At 37.1% G+C, this 23,314-nt stretch overlaps 2 protein-coding genes across 3 annotated transcripts; one reads left to right on the top strand and one right to left on the bottom strand.

The window, feature by feature from the left end:
- Positions 1-281: 281 nt before the first annotated feature.
- On the top strand, positions 282-13,525 carry LOC127506386 (somatomedin-B and thrombospondin type-1 domain-containing protein). 2 transcript variants are annotated; one of them, XM_051882844.1, is made up of 5 exons: positions 282-894; positions 7,717-7,911; positions 9,111-9,186; positions 9,616-9,792; positions 13,331-13,525. In XM_051882844.1, the coding sequence occupies exons 1-5, from the start codon at positions 669-671 to the stop codon at positions 13,446-13,448; spliced, it is 792 nt and encodes a 263-aa protein (XP_051738804.1). In that variant the 5' UTR covers positions 282-668; the 3' UTR covers positions 13,449-13,525. The 2 variants fall into 2 exon arrangements, with proteins under 2 accessions (XP_051738804.1, XP_051738805.1); XM_051882845.1 differs by lacking the exon at positions 13,331-13,525 and having other exon boundaries at positions 9,616-9,796.
- Positions 13,526-13,563: 38 nt separating this feature from the next.
- Positions 13,564-22,058, bottom strand: terf1 (telomeric repeat binding factor (NIMA-interacting) 1). Its single transcript, XM_051882836.1, has 10 exons — positions 21,808-22,058; positions 21,524-21,625; positions 19,647-19,771; positions 18,323-18,409; positions 18,095-18,244; positions 17,561-17,661; positions 17,279-17,317; positions 16,301-16,398; positions 15,808-15,878; positions 13,564-14,089 (listed from the first exon to the last, which is right to left on the bottom strand). The coding sequence occupies exons 1-10, from the start codon at positions 21,980-21,982 to the stop codon at positions 13,928-13,930; spliced, it is 1,110 nt and encodes a 369-aa protein (XP_051738796.1). The 5' UTR covers positions 21,983-22,058; the 3' UTR covers positions 13,564-13,927.
- Between the last annotated feature and the right edge of the window lie 1,256 nt (positions 22,059-23,314).

Genomic DNA, 23,314 nt, shown 5'->3' with positions numbered 1-23,314 from the left:
TGCATAGCAGAGGTGGATGCGTTCATGTATTGTCTGCTTGTGGGCTCGAAAAGAAGCATGGTGATGTGACAGCAACAGGGCCGTGTGCTGCCCCAGGCTCTGTAGACTGGAGCAAGGCCAAATGTTCACATTCCTCCCAATGTTTCCCTACTGTACAAGCTTCTGCTGCCCGGTGGAAACAACCTGGGCACTGATCTGAGATCAGTTTGACGTGGTACACCAGGGCACAGCGGCCAAAAGAGCAGTACAGAGAGAGAGAGAGAGAGAGAGAAAGAGAGAGAGAGAAAGCTCTCACACACCCTTCACTCAAACAGCATTTCCCCACCTCTCTTTTTCTCTACCTCGTCCACTTTTGTGTGCTGAAACGAGGGCAGAGACGATTTTTACAGACAAATCAGCAGAGGACATTTAGTTCCACAGAATAACTCTTTTCTTTCAGCCCGAGCTCTTTGGAAACGTGTTTTATCTGGGTAAACAGAAGAGCTGTGTGGCCACAGGAATTCCAGGTCACAAGGATTCCTCTGGCAAGGATGACTTCACCTGTGACAGATTCATTTCCTCTTCAGGAATGAGACCTGTGGCATTGACTTTAAGAGGAACCGAAGACGGTAACAGAGACTTTTGCCTTTTTAGACCATTGGGAGAGCATAGAGTTCTTTTTGGACATTATGGGGCTGTTTTCAATGGATCAGAGTGCCCTTCTGGTGGTGGCCGCTCTTTTTGAGATGTACCACTTTGCTGAAGGGGGATGCACAGGACGGTGCTGTCAAGGCACAGATTTCACCTGTTTCACTACAGACTGGAGGATGGACCGTGTCTATGGGATGTGTTATTGTGATGAGAGGTGTGTAAAGACTAAAGACTGTTGCTTTGACTACCCAACGGAGTGCCCAGGTAAGTGGTATAGTCATATTTAAGCAGTTGACAACCTGACACAGTAAAGAATATATTTTATATATAGATTTAAGGAAAAAAGATTTTATGCATGCAGTTCATTTAAATAGTCCTAGTTGATCCTGGAACATTCTAATCAACCAATCAGATTTGAGGGACAAGTTTACTGTTTATGTCAAGTTTTTTCACCTATCATTTCCCTCTGATTTTAGGAATAAGTTATGGATAGGGTTAAGTTTAGGGGTTGGGATATGGTTAGGATTAAATTTTCAGACGAGAATGTTTATCCAGGAATATGTCGTACTTGACAAGATCACAGTTACCATAATAAAATACTGAAGCACTGTAAACCCGAATAAGTTGGTAAAACTCAAAAAAATTGAACCAATTGGTTATATCAAAATGTTTAAGTTAAGAAAGTCAAAGTTTAAGTAAGCAGAACTGGCAGATTTTTATTTGGCACTCAAACATTTTAATTGTTCTTAAATTGAAATATTTGAGTAAACTAATTCATACATTTAAAATTATCATGTAATCTCAGCATAAACATTTTTATTAGTAGAAACTTAGCTATATAACTAGATAATACAGACAATGCTAACTTGTTAATTTGCTAACATGTTAGCAATAGCATGGTATAGAACATTTACATTACATTTAGTCATTTAGCAGATGCTTTTCTCCAAAGCGACTTACAAATGAGAATAGTAGAAGCAATCAAATCAACATGAGTACAACAGTATGTAAGTGCCGTGTCAAGTCACAGTTTCATCAGTAAAGTGCTCGTCGCAAGGTTTTTTTTTTTTTTTTTTTTTTTGAAAAAAGAAAAGTAAAATATAAATAAAAAGTGCTAATATTACTGGGTCAAGTGTTGACGAAACAGATATGTCTTTAGCAGTTTTTTGAAAATGGCTAAAGACTCAGCTGCTCGGATAGAGCGTGGTAGGTCATTCCACCAACCAGGGGTGCGTTTACCAAAGCGAACTATGGTCGCAAGTTCTGTCATTACCAATAGAGTTCAATGGGACTTACGACCATAGTTGACTAACGATGCTTTCGGGAAACGCACCCCAGGAACAGACCAGGAGAAGGTCCGTGAGAGTGATTTTGTGCCCCTTTGGGATGGCACCACAAGACGCCGTTCACCTGCAGAACGCAAGCTTCTGGAGGGCGCATAAGTCTGAAGTAGTGAGTTTAGGTATAGTGGTGCAGAGCCAGTGGATGTTCTGTAGGCAAACATTAGAGCCTTAAATTGGATGCGAGCAGCTATTGGCAGCCAATGCAAACTGATGAAGAGAGGTGTGACATGCGCTCTCTTCGGTTCGTTAAAGACCAGTCTTGCTGCAGCATTCTGGATGAGTTATAGAGGCTTGACAGTGCATGCTGGAAGGCCTGCCAAGAGAGCATTACAATAGTCCAGTCTGGATAGAACAAGAGCTTGGACAAGAATTTGTGTGGAATGCTCTGATAGGAAGGGTCTAATCTTCCTAATGTTGTACAGGGCAAATCTGCAGGACCGGGCCTGTTGTAGCGATATGATCTGTGAAGCTTAAACAATCATCTATCACCACTCCAAGGTTCCTGGCCGTCCTGGAAGGAGTTATGGTTGATGACCCAAGTTGAATGGAAAGGTTATGATGAAGTGTTGGGTTGGCACCGACCACAAGCAGTTCCGTTTCTGCAAGGTTGAGTCGAAGGTGGTGGTCCTTCATCCAGGCAGAAATGGCTACGATGCGACCAGCAGCCGTCGGATCATCTGGTTGGAATAAGAGGTAGAGTTGTGTGTCATCAGCATAACAGTGATAGGAAAAACCATGTTCCTGAATGACAGATCCTAGTGATGACATGTAGATGGAGAAGAGAAGTGGTCCAAGCACTGAGCCCTGAGGTACCCCAGTTGCAAGATGATGCGACTTGGACACCTCACCTCTCCAAGATACCCTGAAGGACCTACCTGAGAGGTAAGACTCGAACCACTGGAGTGCGGTTCCTGAGATGCCCTTCGACATGAGGGTTGACAGAAGGATCTGGTGGTTAACTGTGTCAAAAGCAGCAGACAGATCCAGCAAGATGAGTACCGATGATTTTAAAGTTGCTTGTGCCAGTCTCAGGGCTTCAGTAACTGAGAGCAGGGCAGTATCAGTTGAGTGGCCACTCTTGAAGCCAGACTGGTTGTTGTCAAGGAGGTTGTTCTGTGTGAGATAAGTAGACAGTTGGTTGAACACAACTCTCTCAAGTGTCTTCGCAATGAATGGAAGAAGGGATACCGGTCTATAGTTTTCTAAAAGTGCTGGATTCAGAGTGGGTTTTTTAAGCAGTGGTGTAATCCAAGCCTGCTTAAAAGCTGTGGGAAATGTACCAGTGTGTATAGAACTTGCTGCATGAGTACAGCAATATAAAACTTTTAACATACTGCTCTCAAACCAAGCCGCAATTAATCTCCCACTTAACATTAATCTTGCACAAAAGACATTATATAACACTTAATTTTAGCATTTACTCTCAATTTTAAGTGCCATGGGCAAAGCATGCTGGGAAACAGAAATCCCAGCCCAGTTTTAGTTAAACTTTTATAGTTCATCTAAATTGAAAGAAATTAGTTTATAAAACTTAAAGCAATGAAACAGTTCAGTTTACTTAAAATATATCAGTTCTGTGAACTTAAAAGAAAAAGAAAGTACTAAATATTCATAAAGGATCCTCAAAGCAAAAAATGCAAAAGAAGTGCTGCACAGGGTATGAGTTCCTTGTTTCAGTGCGCTTTGGATGCAAGGGATAGTTCAACTCATAAAAATGATGATAGTCCAAGGCACTCGAATCTTATTGAAAAAATTTTAAAAAGCAAGTGCACACCTACGCATTGCGGCTATTTTGCCTTCATCAGGGTGTAACAAACACAATCAGAGTTCATTTTGACCAGCAATTAATTAGTCTAATAACAATCCCCTGGTCATGCTAAACAGGACAAACAGAAGAGAGGAAGTTCGACGATTACATAGCAAATTAAATCAAACAAGGTATAATCATAGTGTAATGGAGAAAGAAAAAAAAAAAAAAAAAAAATCTATTAAATTAAGTATACAAATCAGACTCCACAAATCAATAATGTATATATTAACTTATATTTATATGAAAAAAAAAAATCAACAATCAACAATAAATTAAGTGAAATTAAATATAAAAATCAAACTCCACAAATCAATAATGTATTCAGTAATATACGTAGTGTAAAAAAAAAAAAGAAATCTGTTAAATGAAGTATATAAATCAGACTCCACAACTCAATAATGTATATAATCAATAATGTACATAGTGTAACTTATATTTCTGAAAAAACAAAACAAAACAAAAAAACAATCTATTAAATGATATAAAAGGTTATAAAGGTTAATTTGACTGAACTAACTTTGTTTAATTTAAGTTTGTCCTACTCAAACCAATTGTTTTTAGCGTTAGGGTTTACAGTGTGAATAAATCTTATATTTTGGGACAATTACCAGCTGACTGTTGTAATGGTTTGCAGGCAGGCTAATTGAGTCCAGGATCTAATTGCATGTTTTATTAGCATAAACCAGATGAAGAATATCTAAAAAAAGGAGACTACACAATCCAAAAAATGGCAAACTGTGACAGCTTAAAGTCACCTTGAAATCAAAATTGACAGTTCTAATTTTTTATTATTTTATGGAATATTGCAGTACTATCCATGCACATTTAAAAAAAAACAAAAAAAAAAAAACATGTGCCCTCATAACTTTTAATCAAAATAACTTCCACTCTCTCTTGCAACAACATCTCTTCTCTGATGTTGTGTTTATTGGCGTGAGGGCGGGACAACCTGTCACTCACATGACATCACAGCAATAGCAAACCTGAATGATCCAATCAATTCCCAATGGACAAAATCAAGTCCCGGCCTACATTTTTTCTTGTTTGAGAAGCTGTTTCACTCCAATTTACATCAAAGTAAGGAAGAAAAGACAATCACAACTTTCATGCTGACTTTAACATGGGTAAATCAAGCCAATAACCAACAATGTTAGACCAAAGAGGGCTATGGCTACATCTGAATTACATACTTCCCTACTAAAAATAAGTAAGCGAAAAACAGTACGTAACAAAAGAAGTATGTCCGAATTCACAGTACTCATAAAAGTGTAGGCAAAAAAGTACCTGAATGACCTACTACTTCCGGCGAGATTCTGAAGTGTGCATACAATAGACACTTTACTATCCCATGGGGCCACGGGAGAAGATTTGTGAATGGTAGTGAAGCGACGCAACTGACGCTGTAGGTCACATGATAATGACAACATGGCGAATGACAAAACATGACAACTGTGCATTATCCCATAAAATACATGGCTACTCATCAAATAAATATGTGGACAGTATATCATCCTAAAGCTGTTGCTATGAAAAATAAAATTGTTGTGGCAATGCACAAAACAAGTGGCTTATCAATAAGACAAACACAGCAACAACATTTCAGTAGCGGCAGCAGTTGCATTTGCATGAAACAAGAGAGAGTCTGCATGTGAGATAAGAGAGAAATGAAAGTAGCGCCATGACATGGATTATGTGGCTACTGTAAGTTTACCGCGGTGGCTAAAATGAGCTACAACTTTTTAGACTAATCAGAACATTTTTGTCATCTTGCCGTCACCTGCCCCTACGATGACAAGACCATGAAGTCACTGTTCTGGATCGGGGGCAACTACCACCACCCTGTAGACCTCCTAGACACCTTAGGACTTGCTGGAGAGAAGCCGTCATCAGGTGTCTGGAGAGCATCTTGCTCCGATCCAGAGCACAGCCAGACCCAGAGACTGTTTCTACACCATCAATCAGGGATTATTCACGGGACCCCTCGCAGACATTGAGGAACCACCCGCCACGACGAGTGAGCCAGAGCCCAAGGTAAAGGAGACAGGAAGTGGAACTCTGCAGAGCCATAGGTACCATCGAGCCTGTATCTGATTCATCATCGCTGTTTAAAGACAGCACGGAGAAAGTTATGGACTGTGATTTTTCTGTTGAACTTTCATCATCGCTGCTTCCGGAAAACAGTAAAAACTATATGAACCATCACTTGTCAGTTCTGAATCATCACTGGCTAAAGACAGCATTAAGGATTACAGTATATGAACTGTGACTTATTCGTTTCATTGACCTGCATGGACTGTGTCATTATTACTGTGATCCTGTCAAGTGTTGTCTTACCACCATCACCACAGAGCTCAGCAAGTCCTCCAGTCCTCCAGTCTTACAGCCCTGCGGCATATCCGGGGATGCCCTGCTGTGATGTTGAGCCTTCGCCTCCAGACCCTGATATTTTCGCTCCATCTCGGCCTGTCGGCTCTGCCTTGGCTCCTCTCACCTTTGGCTCCACAGGAGACCCTCAGCCTAGTGGCTCTACCGGGTTCCCTTGTCCCACCGGCTCTCCCTTGGTCAGTTGTCACTCTACTTCTGCCACGGACTTACGGGCCGTCCGCTGCGCTCCATCCCTCCAGCTGCTGCGGGTTCCTTCTTCCCTTTGGCTTCATCTCTGCCCCAGTCCTCGGTACTCTTGCTCTGATAAGGTCTTTGGTACCTGTGACATCGCTCAGTTCCATCGGCCTTCAGTCTGCGCCTTCGAATCCATCAGCTTAGTCTCTGTTGGTCGTCTCCCAGATGCCGTCAGCCACCACTACATCTTGGCTCCTCCCTCCTTCGACTCTGCTGTGGGCTGTCGGCACTGTGGAGCTCTGGGTCTGTGCCATCGGGCTGTTTACATCTTCGCCGCAGTTATCTAGTCGTCCTCCCATCACCATCTTTTCGCCACATCCTGCCACCATCCCTTCACTTCAGCCTCTCACCACCCTTTCTCCATCTCCTCGTCCACCTCCAAAACCCCCTCTTGATTCAGTACTTAATTTCCGTTTTCTTCTCAGTTGATTGTTGTTTGTTGTATGTGTTTTACACACTGTTGCGCTCCCTACCTTCTCTGTTTAAATAAACCTGTTTATGTTTCTACATATCATCTTCAGTCTTTATCCTGTGACAGTTATACTGTAAATCCAGTTTATAGTCAATTTTATAGATTAAAGTTTTACAGTATAATTTCAGTAAATTACTTTTGTAAATAAATGACACCAGAGTATAATGTGCAAATGGTAAAGCGTGATAAATAATTTACACAAAACTTCCAGCTTTTCCAGGGCATGTGGAGCAATTTATATCTTAGGACAGTATTTTTTCTTTTTATACAAGAGCATTCAGCATCAAAGCATTTGTTGCAATGCATGAGTAAAACACTAAATATAGGAGCAAATCAGAAGAATTCATCTTCTGTCCTATCTGTCAGGGCAGTGTCTGTTTTCAGACTAAACTGACGAATCTACAAATCTACACTGCATGTAGGCCTGAGTCATTTGATTTGGTTGCCCCGTCACAGCATGACAATATTTATATACCAGTGGTTCTTAACCTTTTTGACTTCAAGACCCCCATTGTCTGCAACCATGTTCGAAGGCCCCATGACTTCTCCAGTTGTTTGTAATTTACTGGATATGGATTTTTTTTTCACAATTTCTACCCAATAAAGTATTTTAGATCCTGGTATAACTAGAAAAAATGTATATCCATAAAATGAAAAACATGGTTCTTTTAAGAACTGTTCACTGAGAGGTTCTTCGGGGAACCCAACATGGTTCCTTTATGCAATGGCAAAAACTCCCTTTTGGAACCTTTATTTTAGGGCACCCTACTTGGCCCCAGACCCCTTGGTTAAGAACAACTGATAGATTTGCGCAACTTCTCACCCGTGGGTTGTGTTTTTAGCCCAGCCGTGTGTAGTGAGTGAGTGGAGTCACTGGAGCGGGTGCGCACAGCCCTGCCAGCCCTCATTCCGGGTCCGGAGACGCAGTGTTGAGAGACTGCCCCAAAACAGCGGACAGGCCTGTCCAAGGCTGGAGGAACAGGCCGGATGCATGGAGTATCAGGATCGCCAGGGCCAGTTTTGTGCTCATACGCAAGGTATGAATCTGAGTCAACGTTGCTTATACATCTTTTCCACGGACAACACTTTTGGATATTTTTCTTTTGAAACTGCCAACCCTTGTGAAAAAGAAATCCACTTTAGCATACTTTTAAAAAGAGAACTTATTACAGAAATAATACACAGGAATATAGTTAAGTGTGAATATTTTCAGACACTTAATTGCATGTTGTTTACAATTAAATGAAAATATATTAAAGTACAAATTTATATTAAATGCAATTAGTTAAACTTAAGAGTGCTTTTTTGACCCACGTAAGTAGGACTTAAGTAATTTCATAATTACTTCCATTGTCTTTGAAAAATGGTTAAAGTGAACTGCCAAATGCACTGAAAAGCATTTATGGTAAATTATGGCCTGGTTTCACAGATAAGGCGGTAACACTTTACAATAAGGTTCATTAGTTAACATTAGTTAACTACATTAGTTAACATGAACTAATAATGAACTGCACTTATACAGCATTTATTAATCTTTGTTCATGTTAATTTCAACTTTTACTAATACACTATTAAAATCTTGTTAACATTAGTTAATGCACTGTAAACTAACATGAACAAACAATGAACAACTGTATTTTCATTAACTAACATTAACGAAGATTAGTAAATACAGTAACAAATGTACTGCTCATGGTTAGTTCATGTTAGTTAATACATTAACTAATGTTTAACTAATGAACCTTATTGTAAAGTGTTACCGATAAGGCTTAGATTAAGCCACAGTTAAATTATGGCATTTAAGTAGCTTTTTTAAATGTGCCTTATAAAAAACATTATTAGTGTGCATCTTGAGACAAACAATGGCACTGACATATTTTAGGATATGTCAGTGCAAGTTGCTTCAGTTAAAACAGCTGAAATGTGCATTAGTCTTGGACTAGTCTTAAGCCTCGTCTGTGAAGCCAGGCATATGTAATATACTTTAATGTCATTTCTATTCTTTCAAGATTTCAAGTACTCTACAAACGTACATTCAGTACAATTAAGCACACTTCTTTTTCCCAAGGGAGTATTGCTTTTAAAAGGTCCTGCCTTGTTTTGTAACACATTGCGGATTAAAGAACCCAATACTTCAGTCAAAAATCTAGTGACTTTTCAACTTAATGGTCTAAAGTTGATCACTGAGCTGTTTATAGGTGGAAACTAAACAGCGTCTGTGTTGGATTAATTCCAGGAGCAGCATTTATCACCACAATAGAGTTCAGCAAAGGCAGAACACATGATTTGTATGGGGCCCAAGTGGATGCTGGGTATGTATCACTATCACCGTCGATTAAACAAACACAAAGAGACTGTTCATGATGAGAATTTGCGAGGAAAAGCCTGTTTACTCATTTCAACAAATAAAAAAAAGTCAGGCACAGTATTTAATACTCTTAACTGTTTTTGTGCAAACATTTTATACTCAGTATTAATAACAAATGCCCCAATTAGTTCTTCATTTAGCTGTTAGCATTTAGCTTTCATTGAAAGCAACTGGTTTGTCTTGATATGCCATGTAAAACAACTCTGTCCATCTCAGAGAAAAGGCAATTGGGACTTTATTTCATGTGACCTTGTAATTAAAACTTCATCTGTGAATTGAAACAATGTTATATCTCACAATGTGACTGTTTCTTATAATTTTATCTCACAATAAACACAATGGAAAATTGTGATGATGATGATGTGCTCCACAGTTTCTGTATGGAGTTCAAGATGGAGTCTCTGACACCGCAGTGTACGGTGGAGAACAGACCCAATACACGCTGGATGCAGTACTTGAGGGAGGGCTACACTGTCTGTGTGGCTTGCCAACCTCCAGCAATGAGCAACCACAGTCGGGGCTGTCAAGGAGACGGTAACCAAGCTGAGAGGTAGTGTACCCATAGTGCCACATGCGGTGTTGTTTAGAGGACCTGTTTCTGATGCAGCAACAACAGCACATTGTATCGCCAGTTCATTGTGAGGTCAGAGTATGTCTTCATGCCGAAACAACAACACAATTCATGGAAAATTTTGGTTTACAGACTTTTTACTCCCTTTAAAGGGTTAGTTCACCCAAAAATGAAAATTCTGTCATTAATTACTCACTCTCATGTTGTTCCACACATGTAAGACCTTTGTTCAACTTTGGAACACAAATGAAGATATTTTTGATGAAATCCGAGAAGTATATGACATCCATAGACAGCAGTTTTTTCCAGGTACTACATTAGAACATTCTGATGTAGAACCTGGAAGCACTGAACGTAAACAGCATACGAGAATGACACAAAAGAGAAGATATTGTTGAATTAAGTCATTATTTTTGCACACAAAATTTGTTCTCATTGCTTCATAAAATTAGGGTTGAACCACTGCAGGCACATGGACTATTTTAACGTTGGACTATTTGACCAATTGTCAAGCTTAGGAAAATCAACCCCATCACATTAAGTTAACATGGAAATCATTTTTCAAATTTTTATTTTGATCCATAAATACAATGTACATATTTCATTGTGGCCATATATGGTCTACTCTCCTACACTACAAGAAGAGCAGTGGCCATTTTGTGCAAAAAAGCTCAACCCCGTCACATATCTGTATATTTCTCATTGTTTCGGGGTTGAACGTGTGACAGGTTTGAGTTTTTCCACTTCATTTATGAACAATTTTAATAATAAAATAAAACAGTCATGGTTTCAATAAAGATATACTTACCAAAATCATGACAACTCATAATTTTGTTATAAATAGAATATTTGATGTAATGTGTCCACTTAAACATTAAGCATCCCATGTCAGAAATGGCAGCAACATCAGCAGCAGAAATACTGTGTTGTGCATGCAGATATGTTGACCCAGAAAGAAGGGCACAATATGAGAGAGACAAAATTAAAAAATATAAAATTGAAGGCAATGCCTCCCTTCAAATTGGTTAGTCTCCATTCCCGTCACACTATTCTTAACTATTCCTTTGGAAAAAAAAATAGGGAAGGCGATTAAAAATGAAGGCATTTCTTGCTGATTAGCACCTGACATGTTATGGACTCAATAAAACTGTGGTTTTAGTTAAACATCTAAATTGAAAACATTGTTTACAAAAATAAAAACACCACAGATAGAATTTGTCTATTTTTAACTTCAGTTCCATAAAAATGTGAAAGTGATCATAAATGTTTCATTTGTAGTTAATACATTTTTATAAGGGACACATGAGCAGTAGGTTTTATAACAAGTTTTGTGTAAAATCCTTTTTAAACCAATTCCATTTTGTCCGTTATACGGGGTTGAGAATAAAAGCTGTTTAAGTCTGAAAACAACAACAAAAAAACACACCTAAAAATCTTTAAGGTCTTTAAAGCCTGAAGTGGGAAAATATGATTTGTTCGAGGTTTGATATGTGCCTAATTGATGCGGGGTATATAGGAAATTAATTATATGTTGTGGATTATATGTAATATGTGGATTAAATACAGGATGAAATATTACTGAACCCCATTATGGAATTATTTCCATTATGGAATGCCATTAAACACAATGCTGTTAGGATGTTGTGAAAAACAAAATAATTGAAGAAGCACCCAATGTGTTAACTAATGTTTTGTTACCTGTCAACTGATGCTGTAGACTCTTCTAATAACTACTATTAACTAACAAGAAACTCTAATTAACAATTAAAAAAATTAAAGGAACACTTTAAAAACAGATCATATCTCAATGGGGAAAAATATCAGGCTGGATATCTGTACTGATATGGACTGGGTAATGTGTTAGGAATGAAAGGATGCCACATCGTTTGATGGAAATGAAAATCGTCAACCTACAGAGGACTGAATTCAAAGACATTCTGAAAAAATGATGCAGTAGGCTAGTCCATTTTGCTGAAATTTCATTGCAGCAACTCAAAATGGTACACAGTAGTTTGTATGGCCCCCACGTGCTTGTATGCATGCCTGACAACGTTGGAGCATGCTCCTAATGAGATGACGGATGGTGTCCTGAGGTATTTCCTCCAAGATCTGGACCAGGGCATCACTGAGCTCCTGGACATTATGAGGTGCAACCTGGCGGCATCGGATGGACTGAAACATAATGTCCCAGAGGTGTGCTATTGGATTTAGGTCAGACAAGCGTGGGGAGCATTTTTTCATCTGTGAAAAGCACAGGGCACCAGTGGCGCCCTACCAATTCTGGTGTTCAATGGCAAATGCCAATCGAACTCCACGGTGCCAGGGCAGTGAGCACAGGGCCCACTAGAGGACGTCGGGCCCTCAGGCCACCCTCATGAAGTCTGTTTCTGATTGTTTGTCAGAGACATTCACACCAGTGGCCTGCTGGAGGTCATTTTGTAGGGCTCTGGCAGTGCTCATCCTGTTCCTCCTTGCACAAAGGAGCAGAAACCAGACCTGCTGATGGGTTAAGGACCTTGGACTAGTTGGACTGCCTGTGCAACCTCTGTAGGGTCCAGGTATTGCCTCATGCTACCAGTAGAGACACTGACCTTAGCCAAATGCAAAACTAGTGAAAAACAGTCAGAAAAGATGAGTAGGGAAAAAGAAATGTCAGTGGCCTCCACCTGTAAAACCATTCCTGTTTTGGGGGTCGTGTCATTGTTGCCCATCTAGTGCATCTGTTGTTAATTTCATTGAAACCAAAGCAGCTGAAACTGATTAACAACCCCCTCTGCTACTTAACTGACCAGATCAATATCCCAGGAGTTTAACTGACTTGATGCTATTCTGTGATTATAAAGTGTTCCTTTAATGTTTTTGAGCAGTGTAATTTTACTAAGAACCACTATAAACAGGTTCATAATTCATGTGAGTAATGCATAATTCTAAAGTAAAAATCATGGTAACCCACTAGTAATGACTAGTATTACCAAATCCTTCTGGAGGAATTATTAATTATATAATAATTAACATTAATAAATATTAATATCCGTATTCTAAATTAAATTTAAAATAGTGAGTTGAAATGACTTTTGCTTTTAAGTTGTTTCAACTTAAAATTAAGTCATTAACTGAACTTAAGTTGAAATAGGTGAAACATTTTTACAGTGAACGTCCTTCTAAAGGAATTACTAATTATTTGGATCAGTATTCTGAGGTGAAGATCATAAGATCATGGTAACCCACTAGTAGCTAATGACTCAAGTGCTACCAAATCCATCAAAAGCAATTACGGTCCAGACCAAAACCTTACAAAAACTTCAATACTAGAGTTATCTTTTCACTTTAGAATTCTGATCCAAGTAATTAGTTATTCCTTCTGAAGGATTTGGTAATACTTGAGTCATTACTAGTGGGTTACCATGACCTTCACTTCAGAATTAATTATATATTAATAACGTGTTACTCATGTGTTCATTTGTAGTTATTCATTAATGACAGAACAGTATTCTAAAGTGACTCCTTATCTTGGCAGGGATGAGCTTCTACACTGGCAGGCGGTGGGAAGTCCTCGCTGCAGAGGAACATGGAGGAAAGTACAGAAACTACAGTACTGCTCCTGCCCACAAGTGCACAGCTTCATTTTCATTTAAACGGTCTATAAATAAAGATGCTTCTTCAAACTCCTTGTTAAAATCCACAAATGAGCAAAATGTTCTATTACACATATATATTAAAAAAAAAAAAAAAAAAACACATTTACACACATTTAATAAAAGCTCTTTAGTTTTTTTTTGTACAGTATTTTTTCAAATAAACTTTTTTTTTTCTTTCTGTAAAATAAATCCAGGAACAGAATTAAAGGCAAACAAAGCTTTCATATGTCTCACTTGCATCCTCTACTGGACAAATGTTGGCCTTACAGGTCAAACAAACAGCAACAGGACACTTTGAAAGTTATTATACAACTCATTAGCAATACTGTTCTGCCAAATGGTATTTTTGAACTTTTAATTTACAAAAGAAAGGCACTGCTGAATTTGAAATCAGCACAGGTCAAAAAATGAAAACTTTAAAGTCTAAAGGTCCTAAAATACAATAAAAAAATAAATAAAATAAAGGCAGCAGCAGCTCAGAAGTCCTCTCCCTTACTCTTCAGGGTTCTCCATCTATCCTTAAGATTAACACCGGTGCGGTTGTTAAACTCATAGTCATTCAGGATCATTCTCCAGTTACCTTCTCCATGCTTCCTCACACCTGCTTTCAGCTTCCTATCTTCTTCCACAGTCCACTTCTGAAAGGAACAAACATCGATGCTTTTTATATGTTAAAATGCATGTGTTTGTAAGACTATCTTTGTTAGGACATTCATTGGTATAATGCAATCTCTAGTCCCTCACCCTAACCATCACAAGTACCTAACCCTAACCATAACTCTTTCCCAGCCCGTTTTTTTTTTTTTTTTTTTTTAAATAAAGTTGCCAGCGGTAGCATTTTTGATCATTTTCACAAGTTCATGGCCCCCAGAATATTTTGTTGTATGAAAATCTGCAACATGCAATATATATATAAAAAAAAAAAAAAAAAAAAAAAAAAAAAAAAAAAGAGAACAGAGCCTCTGCTTTTAAACAACAACAAAAAACTAACTTCATTTTATTCGCATTGTCCTCACTCCGATGGTCTAAAACATAGGGCTGAAAAATTATGGCCTAAAATCAAAACCTCGATTAACTGAATATTTTAGCTCGATTACGATTAATGAACGATTATTTTGTTTTGTTTTTCTTTTTTTGCCCTCATAGTTCACTTAAAAAGGTTTGTGCTGTAAATATGCTTGACTATTAAAGGTGGGATATTTTTTCCTATTGAAAGAGTGATCTGACATCATAGCTCACTTTCAGCAGCTATTTTATCTATGGTTTGTAACATTTCTTACAGATTTCTGTTCATTGTAAATCAGATAGAGATAAACTAGCACAGTACCAGTACATAATGAGAGCGATTGCGGTTGTGAATTAGTCATAAAGTCTCTCTATTAATTGTGAAGCTGTGGGTTGTAAATAGTTCCTTCAAAAGTAGAAAATATGCTATAATAAGTGGAGTTTCTAAGCTACTTTAGTGATAAATCACAGGACAGCGCTGACAACTAGTTTCTGCGTTCCTCTCTGTGCGCGCGATCTTCACGTTTTGCGCAGCTACTGTTTGTGCCACAATGCAGCTGCGCGAGCACAGTAGCTCGATATAATAATGCACATCTTATTGTCTAAAATCGCTTGAATGTCCAAACTGGCAAACCTTAAAACACATATAACTGACACAGTTTAGTGAAGACGCAAGGCTCGCTTGCGTGCATGCCGTCTCCGTGTGTTGACTCGGCGTTCACCTGCGTGTTGACTGGACAGGGCGGAGTCACGTGGCTACACACGCGGTAGTATGTTTTTAAGGGGGAAGTGTTAACAGGATTAAAAAAACGGAAATAACCGACATGGGAAAATTACGTAGGTTAGAGGTTCTGAATTTCGGTTTCGATTACTTTTCGATTAAAGGAACACTCCACTTTTTTTGAACCCATGGTACGGCAGCAAAGTTCCTTGATCATTACGCCGGAATGACAGTATAGTTCCTAGTCATATCGGTCTAGAAAATCGCAACTTTTAATTTTCCTACAGAAGAGTCAAGTTTTAAATAGGAAAAATATTGAAACTCTTTGGTCATTTTTTAACGAGATGCTAACAGTCTAATCAGATTCAATGAACTATGCTAAGCTATGCTAAAAGTGGTACCGCCAGACCCGGAGATCGGCTGAATGGATTCGAAAACGGTAAAACTCAACTGTTTAACTCTAGGGGAGCTGGAAAATGAGCCTATTTTCAAAAAAAGTGGAGTGTTCCTTTAATCGTCCAGCCCTACTAAAATTTCTCACAAAGATAACTGTACAAGTGTACACACACACACACACACACACACACACACACACACGGAGTGAAGATGTCCACCTTCAGAGTAACTCACCCTCCTGATTTTGCTCATCACACTAACATTGCTTTGTAATTCCGAAGGGCTACTACTTCTCCTAGAAACCTCTGTGTGAATAAAATGAGATCGAGAATGTATTAATGATTAGAGATTTATAATCGGAATGAGTTGTTCCAAACCCGCATAATGTTATTTCCATGGAACACAAAAAGAGAATTTGAAGAAATGTGCATTTGTAAATCATCATGATGTTTTTTGAGACATGAAAACCAATGATTTTGGATGTTATAAAGACCAGAACATATGATTATGTGTGAAAATGGTGAACATGAACCGCTGCATTTAAAAGATCTACAGTATGTTAAGTTCTATGTATTTTTCTCATGGAAAAATAAAGTAGGTTTGGAACAATATGAGAGCGAGCAAATGTTTGGTTAACCACTCCTTTAACAACATACAGAAGTACAAAATAATTCAGTAAAACAATATACATCAAACCACAAAGAAAATCTCTTGGTTGAGAACTTACTGCAAATGGAGGTTCTCTTGCATGTGGTTCGCTCTTTCTTTGCAGTTTCTGGTTTCCACAGGTCATTCGTTTGTGTGGAAAGAAGTTTCCTTTTGTGCCTGTGAGACATACAGAATTTTTAATTTTATGTTTTTAATTTGTTTTCAATTATTAAAGCAATTAGTATAAAAGCAACAATTTGGTAGGAATGATAGAAAATAAGGTGACATCCTTGATGCCAGCTCCACTTGAAAATTCACTGTCTTACATTTGTCATACAAATAGTTGCAATGCACGTTTTTTTCTGTTGTTTTATGTCACTCACAGTGTAAGCCATTTTTTTCCCTTGGAATTGTACATATAATAATAATATTAAAATTGATAATAAAAATAGGCCTATATGATTTACTTAAATGCTGTGAAAATTAATAATGTGTATAATATAATATTATATAACCACAATGTAATTTCACTTATTTGGATGGCAAAACCTGATTGAAAATTTAAACTTCACAACTATTTATTTATCTCAAATAATTGTGATTAGATTGTATAACCGCGATCAGACAATTAACCAATAACTGCGTCATTATGGTGACTCTTAAGGTCCATTCACACCAAGAACGATAACTATAAATGCAACAATAACTATATTAGCATCTGAACAAGCGGACAATAACGCTCCATTTATTTTAAGCGTGCGCTGCAGTTTTGTCATCTGCCACTTTAAATGCTTGAGCTTTTTACAGCTGAAAGGCTGTCATTGTTTTTATTGTTCATCAGCTAAAAAAAAAAAAAAACATTGTTCTGAAAGTGATTCCAACAATATTGTTTCTCTATGCCGTTATAGTTGTGGCATTGACTCTACTACTCTTATATATTTAGAATGATTTATAGATCTATATCTTTATTGTTATAGTCCTTGGTGTGAACAGGCCTTTAAAGTTCATATACTGTAACAATGTATGCTGCTGTTGAAATAACTTTCAAGGCCCTCACCTCATATTTTGCACCAGTGGATCCACCTGTTTCTCATTTCTGTATGGAAACACCAGCACCAAATAAATCAAACCATAACTAAACATACAATTTCAGTTGAAATGCACATTAAATAAATCCACAAAAGTCTCTAAAGATTTTACTTTAGAACAAAAAGCTTTAGTAAATATATAAATGACCAGAATTAAGTTATTTTAGAAAACTTTATTTCATATTTACACAGAATAAATAAAATTATGTTATTCTAATCATAGATGAGAGAGATGATTTTACTCTTCTGACTGAATTGACTCTGGGCTGGATGGCGTCCTTTCGCTTCTGTCCTGTTCAGATAAGGTTTTTTCTGGTCTCTCATGACGCGCTTGAACTACTTTTGATGCTGCCTAAAACAAACACACACAGGGAAAAAAAAAAAAAAAAAAAAAAAAAAAAAAACTGGTGATGAAAATTCACATTTCTTGAAATTTCTAATTTCTTGTAAAGCAGCAAAATACACCGCCTATAAATCACAGTCAAAGTAACTCATTAGCAGCAACATGACTGTATATTCAATGTGTTGCCACCAAATCTCTACTTTTCTTAGGTGGATATTGCGGGTGAAGCTAATAGCAACATTTCAATACCTCCATGAAAACACCACAATTCTAAGAGATCATTAGGCAAATTCCCAGTATATACGGTAACCACATTGAAACCAGTCAATGAAGCCCATTAACGGTGGGAGTCTCTTTCCCACAGGATGTAGCACACAAATCACAGACAGTTTATCTTAAAGTGGATCAGTTTTTTGTATGCATAACAAAAAAGGCCACATACTTCGATTAAGAAAACGGAGGATCTTTCCAGACTGAATGTGTCGAGGAACACGTCAATGCTCTCCAACAGCTGGTCGAAAGTGAGGTTCATCAGAAGCTGATCATATGCATCTTTCTTACTCACAATGGTGGTAAGCTTTCCTTGTAGTTTCTAAGACAGACATAAAATGATGTTAATTTGCTGTATTGTAAGGAAAAGCATGTTAAACTGTAAAAGGTGAATGCACACCTCTGGTATTTCAGTCTCTTTTTCCAGCCACTGCAGGGTTTCCTTTGCCAACTGTGAATTCCCTTTCTTCACACACACAGCAACAGACTTGGACACACAATAAAAACACTCACTTATTACTTCAAGTCAGCATGAAATCAAAATGGACAATTCTTCTTCTTTTTTTTTTTTATGAAATATTGCAGTATAATTAATTATAAAAAAATGTATCTGTGAACATCATTATTTTTAACATGAATTCAATCAATAGGTTGTTTGCAATCATGTGGTTCTGGTGACGCGCGAAATTAACGTGGAGGGCAAGCAGTGAAAATTAGAATGGAAGAGATGGGGAAAAGTCCGTACTGTGCTGGTTTAGAAAGGTATAAACAGAAAACTACAACATATTTTGGACGTGAACCTTATGTTATAAAGAGGAACGATTTTTCTACTGAATTGAAAGACTTGACTGCCATCGAGGAGGTAGATATAGAGAATGTGAAGCTGCCGTCACGCGGTGTTCAGTTCTAGTCTGGGTTTGTTTATATCGCGTTGTCTTTCTACTAGTGAAGTTAAGGGCAGTATTTTTGATTTTCTGTTGTGACTGTAAAAAATGTCGCCATTGTAGGTCATTTGTGCTGAATCGAGAATTGCAACAGAAGCGCGCTTCATCGACTCCTGTCAGCTTGAACATTTTTTTTTAATTTGGACATTTTCTACCATATGATGGCTGAAGCAGCAGCACGTGCCCAGCGCGTGACACTGATTTCATGGTAACCAGTTCAACATTGTAAACGGAATTCTACAAAACTGAAGTGAAAACACCAAATAATCATGCAATGGGATAAAATATCTTCTCTTCCCTGCAAACGATACGATGAAGAATGTGATTATTTAACCAAGTCAAAAACAAATAAGGTAAGCAGGTATCCATATTCATTTCAGTATTGGCAGACGCAAAACGCTATAGAAGGTAACAACTTTTAAAGTTGAAAAACGATATAAGTTACATAAATGATAAAAGCTCATTGTGGTTTCTCGGTTTGATAGATTTGAGCAACCATAAATAATGCAAAACAAAGGAATTTTGAGTTTGTAATAGGATTCCTAGTGGAAGGAAGTGAAGACGCGCTGATCATCTTTTTTTTTTTTTTTTTTTTTTTTAAAAACAGTCTGTGGACAAAATCAAGTCACGCACTACATTTTTCTTGTTTAAGAATCCGTCCCACTCTGATATAAAGGTCACAATAGTGAAGAAAAGATGATCACAACTTGTGTTTCAAGTTGACTTTAACTTATTGAAACCCTACAATGTTAAACAACTGTCACTCTCAAGCATACGTACCTGAACAATCAGTAGCGTCTTGATCTTAGTGTGTAAAGCTGTATCGGATGCTTCCTTTAATGACTCCCAAATCGGCAGAGCTGACATCAAGGGAGTGATGTGAGCATTGCGATCATAACGGACATCTTAAAAACACAACACCACACATGAAGGTAGTTAAATAACATTTCAAAGTGTTTAAATTCATTTTTATGTCAGGTGGTACAACCAAATATTATGTATATATACTGTAGTTAGTAGTTCCACCTGACATGGAAAGTGTACCAACCTACTCATACTTGAAATTAGTAGTTTTTACCAGTATTTGACAGATCTACAAATTTTCACTCTGCCAAAAGGATCAGTTGGGGTCCTCTGGATGAAGCATTATGTTCACTGTTATTACCTTGTTAATACATAATAAAAGAGCCAGTTGTGCCACTCCAACAGTTTTAAAGGATTAGTTCACTTTCAAATGAAAATTACCCCAAGTTTTAATCACCCTCAAGCCATCCTAGGTGTATATGACTTTATTCTTTCTGATGAACACAATTGGAGAAATATTAATAAATATCCTGACGCATTCAAGCTTTTTAATAGCAGTGAACAGGGGCCACCAGTATGAGCTGAAGAAAGTGCTTCCATCCATCATAACGTGTAAAAAAAAAAAAAAAAAATCCATATTTAAGAAGTTGTGAAGTAAAATATTAAGCTTCCACCAGACTGCCTTCTGTATTCAAGTTACAAAGAAAGTGTAAACTGGCGTCCTGTCAGTTCCGTAAGTTGAATAGGGAAGGCGTAGGATGTAGCGTAAGCTTTTTGAACTGCAAGAGTTTTACACTTTTTTCGTACGTTGAATACGGAAGGCGGTCAGGCGGAAGCTAGATATTTTACTTCATAACTTGTTAAATATGGATTTTTTTTTTACGCAAATACATCGCTTCGCTTCAGAAGGCCTTTATTAACCACCCCCGGAGCCATGTGGAGTACATTTATGATGGATGGAAGCACTTTCTTCTGCTCATACTCCTTTGTATCGCTCACTGCCATTATAAAGCTCGGATGTGTCAGGATATTTATTAATATTTGTGTTCAGATTGTGTTCATCAGAAAGAAGAAAGGCATATACACCTAGGATGGCTTGAGGGTGAGTAAAGCTTGGGGTAATTTTCATTTGAAAGTGAACTAATCCTTTAAAACTACTGATATTTATAAAATTTGTTTATATGAAAGGTTTCAAACCTGAAATGCCATAGTTTTTTATTTTTATTTTAAGACATCATTTTAATTTCAAAGTTTCTAATTTTTTTTAAGTTAATTTGTTTGGACAGTTGCACCACCTGACATTTTGGGGAGTTAAGATAAAAAAACAAAATAATGTATTCATTACATTAAAATCATTTAAACTAAATAGGTTTTATAGAATAAAGTGATACATGTCATGCATTTATCAAATTATTTTAAAAGGAAATAATGCACTTGGACACAAAACTATGCACGTTATTTTTTTCCCCCCATATATAAATAAGAAAATGTATTGTTTAATCAAATTTGTATTATTACAGTATTATAGTGAGTAGAAAAAAGTAATAACGCAACAGAAACTAAATATTTTCATATTTAGTTTACAAATATATATGTGCGTGTGTATATTATATTATACATATATATATATATATATATATATATATATTTTATTATTTTTTTTTTATTGAAAACCCTGCTCTAGACAAAAAGGATTTTAAAAATCAGTCAAATTTCTATGATTTTCCAGGATTGCAAATGACTGTGAAGCCTAGCATTTTTTTTTTTTTTGTACAGAAACATTTAAACCAAAGTATAATATTTTCTGGCACATGTAAGTATACATTGCTAATTAATTATGTTGACAACATTACCCAGGTTTTCCCCGTCTATCACTCTGGCAAGCAAACAGCAGATCGTTCTCTGAGAAGGATGATCTGACCTGTGGGAACAGGACTCGAGCTCATCCACCAATGCTGCGGAAAACACAATTCACCAACATATGAGAATGCAATACGCTTTTATTGTTTACTTGTATTAGAGATATCATTAGTATAATACGAACGATATATCTAATACAAGTAACATTAAACAATAAAAGCATCGAAGTTAGCATTACACATTAAAAATCCTTATGAAAAGGATGAAAACACATTACCTTCAAATATTTTTAAAGCTTTATGAAACTCCGGCGCAGATCTTGCTTTGAAGTGCCGACATAGTGTCGCGAAATAATAGTCGATCATCCATGATTGAACAACACTTTCGACTCCAACTAAATTCGTGTTTTCATTTGAGCTCGATATCTCTTGTGACGCGCACTCCATATTCATGTTTATGCAAGGATAACAAACATTCCCGCCAACTTTGTTGTGCGGGCGGAGTTTATCAGAAGCTCTGGTCACAGCGCCCCCTTCCGGCGGGGAAGAAACAATTATAACGAATCTTAGGTATTGAATAACAGTTTTCTTTTCTCACAATATCACAACTAAGTGAACTCTAAGGTGAATTTTATAGCACTTTGCTTTGATTTTTGCCGTGTCCCCATCTAGGCATAATATGCACTAACTTCCACCATGAGACGAATCATAATCATTTTGGTGGGAGAACTAACGTTAGCACAAACATCAGTAAGTAGCCAATTAGCAACGGATATGATGATTTCTGTGATGTGCTGTGTTAGCTAGTTTGTCTGAATATTCAATATTACATCCTGTTTGATAAAATTACAAAAATTGGTATGATCAACTTTTTATTGACCATCATGCAAGTTAACAGTCAATCCCTCACTGAGTGGCCAGGTTTAGCTACTTATTTCCATCATATCATGTTAATTATATACATATAATAATGTCAGTGATGTTAATTGTCTTATCCTTGTGTAAATAATCAATTAATAATTAATAAAATTATATTTCCTTAAATGACAACATAAGCATTTTCATTGAGAGCTCTCAATACACGTACCTGGATACAATTTATATACTGTACATACTCAAATCAACAAATATATAAACTAAATTAAAAGAAGAACCTTAAAGGGTTAGTTCACCAAAAAATGAAAATTCTGTCATCATTTATACATCCTTATGTAGTTCCAAACCTGTATGAGTTTCTTTCTTGTGAAGAATGGTGGTAACCAGACTATTGACAGTAGCCATTGACTTCCATAGTAGGAGAAAAAAAGTACTATGGAAGTCAGTGGCCACCGTCAACCATCTGGTTACCAACATTCTTCATAATATCTTCTTCTGTGTTTAACAGAAGAAAGAAACTCATACAGGTTTGGAACAATGGGTGGGTAAATGATATAATTTTCATTTTTGGTTGAACTATCCCTTTAATGCCTAATACATTTTTAAAATCCTTCAATTAATTGACAGTGATGTTGGAGGAAACACCACCAAGTACATGTAGACTAACAAGTGATCAAGTCATTCCCTTCACTCCTTAAGTATTTGGAAATGATATTTCTCTGTTCACTCTCTGAAAGACTGAAAGAAAAACATGTGTAGCAAATAAACCAACACTAGGTGTCAGACTAGTTCAACCTCATGAACACGTTGAATCGTGAACCCTGGCATTAGATGACTAAAGCAGTACAGCTGTGTGTGGAATTTGCTTCTATAATTATGCCAAATTTCGTTATATTTTGATAAAAGCCT

The sequence above is a fragment of the Ctenopharyngodon idella genome, chromosome 23 (genome assembly GCF_019924925.1).
Source record: "Ctenopharyngodon idella isolate HZGC_01 chromosome 23, HZGC01, whole genome shotgun sequence".
NCBI classification, from domain to species: Eukaryota; Metazoa; Chordata; class Actinopteri; order Cypriniformes; family Xenocyprididae; genus Ctenopharyngodon; species Ctenopharyngodon idella.
This window is presented reverse-complemented; position numbering and strand designations above follow the sequence as displayed.

Bases quoted from the DNA above. Each gene is read 5' to 3' on its own strand.
- LOC127506386 (XM_051882844.1), top strand. From the start codon at position 669: ATGGGGCTGTTTTCAATGGATCAGAGTGCCCTTCTGGTGGTGGCCGCT. The intron at 895-7,716 runs GTAAGTGGTATA...TTGTGTTTTTAG, and splicing joins CTACCCAACGGAGTGCCCAG to CCCAGCCGTGTGTAGTGAGT. The intron at 9,187-9,615 runs GTATGTATCACT...TGTGCTCCACAG, and splicing joins GGGGCCCAAGTGGATGCTGG to TTTCTGTATGGAGTTCAAGA.
- terf1 (XM_051882836.1), bottom strand. From the start codon at position 21,982: ATGAATATGGAGTGCGCGTCACAAGAGATATCGAGCTCAAATGAAAAC. The intron at 18,410-19,646 runs GTACGTATGCTT...TGTGTGTCCAAG, and splicing joins AGACGCTACTGATTGTTCAG to TCTGTTGCTGTGTGTGTGAA. The intron at 17,318-17,560 runs GTCAGAAGAGTA...GTTTCCATACAG, and splicing joins TCCAGCCCAGAGTCAATTCA to AAATGAGAAACAGGTGGATC.